This window comes from Rana temporaria, chromosome 4, assembly GCF_905171775.1.
Source record: "Rana temporaria chromosome 4, aRanTem1.1, whole genome shotgun sequence".
Lineage (NCBI taxonomy): Eukaryota > Metazoa > Chordata > Amphibia > Anura > Ranidae > Rana > Rana temporaria.
Genome location: NC_053492.1, coordinates 330,570,038 through 330,573,219, shown reverse-complemented (window position 1 = coordinate 330,573,219; position 3,182 = coordinate 330,570,038). Strand labels below are relative to the sequence as shown.

Below are 3,182 nucleotides of genomic sequence, written 5' to 3'. Positions count from 1 at the left end.
AATCCATATTCTGGTCAGAAAAATCTGTCAGAGTGTCAGGCAGTCTGAAACCCGGACACATGATTCCAAACCCGAACTGTTCTGGCGAATCCCGGAAAGGTGGCAACCCTAGTACCATTCCATTGCCAATTTTAAATTTCATTTTCCTTTACAGCTTTGATGAGTTGCTGGAATTGTTGATCAACAGATTGCAGAGGATGGACACCTACTTCCGCAACTGTATCCCCCCTGTGGAGCGACTTATCATAACACTGAGGTAATTTTTATTTAGCGCTTTGAATGTAATACACTCTATTATATATATATATATATATGTGTGTAATAAAAACCAAACAAAAATTCTGTAGGAACAAAATTATTTTAATATTTTAATCAACCAAAACATTGGGTCTTTTTTTTTTTATTAGGAAAATATACACAAAGTGCCTACCTATATGTTTTATACATATTCCTTATTTACAATTGATGTAAATTTGGGGAGGAGTCCTCTTCCCCGTGCGGTGACATGGCGACCGACAGTGCGTGGGCAAAAGGGGGCCAAGTGGAGGTGGTGCTGTCTTCCCCTGACCAATTGGAAGGTGGTGTTGCTTGTGGTGGTGGTGGTGTTCGTGTTGGGGCATTCCTGAAAGTCGATTGTCTCGGTCGATGTGGGTAATGTGATGTAGGTGTAGTCGTTAACGCAGGGTAAGTAGAAGGTGGTGAGTGGTAAGAAGAAAGTGTTGTAGGAGGCAGAGTACTGTATGTGACAGGTGGTGTTGAGAGATGAGGAAAAGGAGAATGAGGGTGGTAAGAAGAAGGTTGTGTATAAGGAAAAGGATTCAGAGAAGTGTGAGTGGAAGGTGTTGGCACAGGAGGTAAATGAGATAGAGTGGTGGTCAAAGGATGGTGAGCAGAAGTCGGTGGTGGTGTTGGTCGAGGAGGTTGGTCGGAAAGCTGTGGTCCTGTCCAAAGGGTAACGGGTGGTGGGGAGAAATGGGTCGTGGCTGGTGTTGGGACATGCTCGGTCCGTTTATTGGCATATGGGCCATAGGGTGGTGGTGGTTCTGATAAATCGTCAGCTTCTGTCGGGGGTATAAATGTCGAGATGTATCTAGCCGTACAGGACAGCACCACCGCTTGCAGATTTGGGGGAACTTTATCGATTAGTTCCCCCAGACATTTTGCTACATTTTGGCCATATGATCTATTGCTCATCCGGTCAGACATGTTTGTCATAATGTCCAACATACGATCCATGGCTGGATCCGGAGCAGGAGCCCTCCTACGCAGAGCACGCGGAGGTCCAATATGCGCGATGTTAACTGGGGACTGCTCTGCAAGTGGTCTCGTCGCATTAGAATTTGATGCCTCGGAGTGCTGCGGTTCTGGCTCCAGAGTAGCCATCGCTTGATCCCCCGATGCCATGCTCTCTCTGTCCCCTCTCTCTGCCACGCTCTCTCTGTCTACTACAGCTGTGGCAGCCTCGTCCCAGCAGCTTTCAGTACTGAAAAAAGAAATCATGTATTCAAAAATAATTTTAAACATTTGGTTTACCGAGCAAAGTACAGATAATGGTTTACCTCCCCAAATCCAGCACCGGTCTCAGAAACTCCAATTCCTTTGCGTGAACGTATTCTTTCACCGAACATGCTCCACTCCCACTTCGCCGCTGCTCCCGCTGTGCCTTCAGCTGGCGAGCGTAGGCGTCCCGTATACTCTTCCATTTGAGTTTTAGAATTTTCACTGTAAAAAATAAAATAAAATAATATATATTATTTTCTTTGTAGGTATCTATCAACTGGACAATCGATTGCAAGTCTGCATTACTCGTTTCGTATTGGAAGATCTACTGCCAGTTATATAATTCGGGACACCTGCAGTGCCATTTGGGAAGTCCTGAAACCCATTGTGTTTAAAAAACCGGCAGCAGAGGACTGGGAAAAAATTTCCCAAGTATTCTGGGAACGCTGTAACTTTCCGAATTGTCTAGGAGCGATCGATGGGAAACACATCAGGATTGTTAAGCCCATGGCTAGTGGGAGCCAGTATTTCAATTATAAGAAATACTTTTCATTCGTCTTAATGGCTGTGGCTGATGCCAATTATTGCTTTACCTATATTGACATTGGTTCCTATGGAAGTAGTGCAGACTCAGCGATTTTTGGGAACTCCTCTTTTGGGCAATTACTTCGAACAGATGGTCTGGACCTTCCACAAAATAGTCCACTCCCGGGCACAAACGGCCCTCCCCTACCAAGTGTCTTTGTGGGTGATGAGGCTTTTGCTCTGAACACACACCTACTTCGGCCTTATTCAGGACATAATCTGAACGAAGACAAACGCATATTCAACTACCGGCTTAGCAGAGCACGCCGCGTAGTTGAGTGTGCTTTTGGAATTTTGGCGAACAAGTGGAGGGTTCTCCACACACCGATTGTCCTCAACATGCAAAATGCCATTAGTGCTGTAGAAGCGGCGTGTGCCTTGCACAATTTTGTCAGGCAGCGCGATGGTCTAGATTACGAGGAGCCAGTCCATGAGACTCTGGAAAGAGCTCATTGGACTGGTGTACGTGGGAACACACAGGGGACACATGTCCGTGAACAGTATGCGGCATACTTTGTCTCTCCTGAAGGGCAGGTCCCTTGGCAGCTCAATTCCATTTAATTTATTGAACTTTTCAGCTTTTGACACGCTTATTTTGTGAAATATAATCTTTACTATGCTGTTTTGTGGAATAAAAATAAAAAATGATTCATGTTTTAAGAAGTCTCATTCTAATTTTATTTTGATACAGTTTTATCATTGGGTTCAATAGCCCTATCATATTGTGTGCCATTTTATATTAGTGACATTCTATCAATTGTAAACTTAGTTTATGTATTTATTCTGTGGTCTAATAAAGGGCCTGTAAGTGACCGCCTAGACGTGGGTTGGGGGTCCGATCAGGACCCCCAGGGTACATCCGGGGGTTAAGTGGCTCTATATGTGTCCCCCTGCGTGTCACTTTCTCCTCCTGTGTAAACACAGGAAGAGGGAAGTGATGACACTGACACCAGTACACGTAGGCACAATCCCCTTTTGGATCTCCAATCCACTCCCCCATCCCCTTGTCACAGTATCAATGAATGCAGTGAACATATATTTACTGATCACTGCAGGCAGAGTGTAAGGTCCTGTGTAGCCCCCGTCCCCACCTGACG

General features: G+C 45.1%; 1 protein-coding gene across 1 annotated transcript; it reads left to right on the top strand.

Annotated features, from left to right (window-relative positions):
- Positions 1-220: 220 nt before the first annotated feature.
- LOC120937467 (protein ALP1-like) lies at positions 221-2,709 on the top strand. Its single transcript, XM_040350718.1, has 2 exons — positions 221-256; positions 1,767-2,709. The coding sequence occupies exon 2, from the start codon at positions 2,008-2,010 to the stop codon at positions 2,644-2,646; it is 639 nt and encodes a 212-aa protein (XP_040206652.1). The 5' UTR covers positions 221-256; positions 1,767-2,007; the 3' UTR covers positions 2,647-2,709.
- The last annotated feature ends 473 nt before the right edge of the window (positions 2,710-3,182 follow it).

Bases quoted from the DNA above. Each gene is read 5' to 3' on its own strand.
- LOC120937467 (XM_040350718.1), top strand. From the start codon at position 2,008: ATGGCTAGTGGGAGCCAGTATTTCAATTATAAGAAATACTTTTCATTC.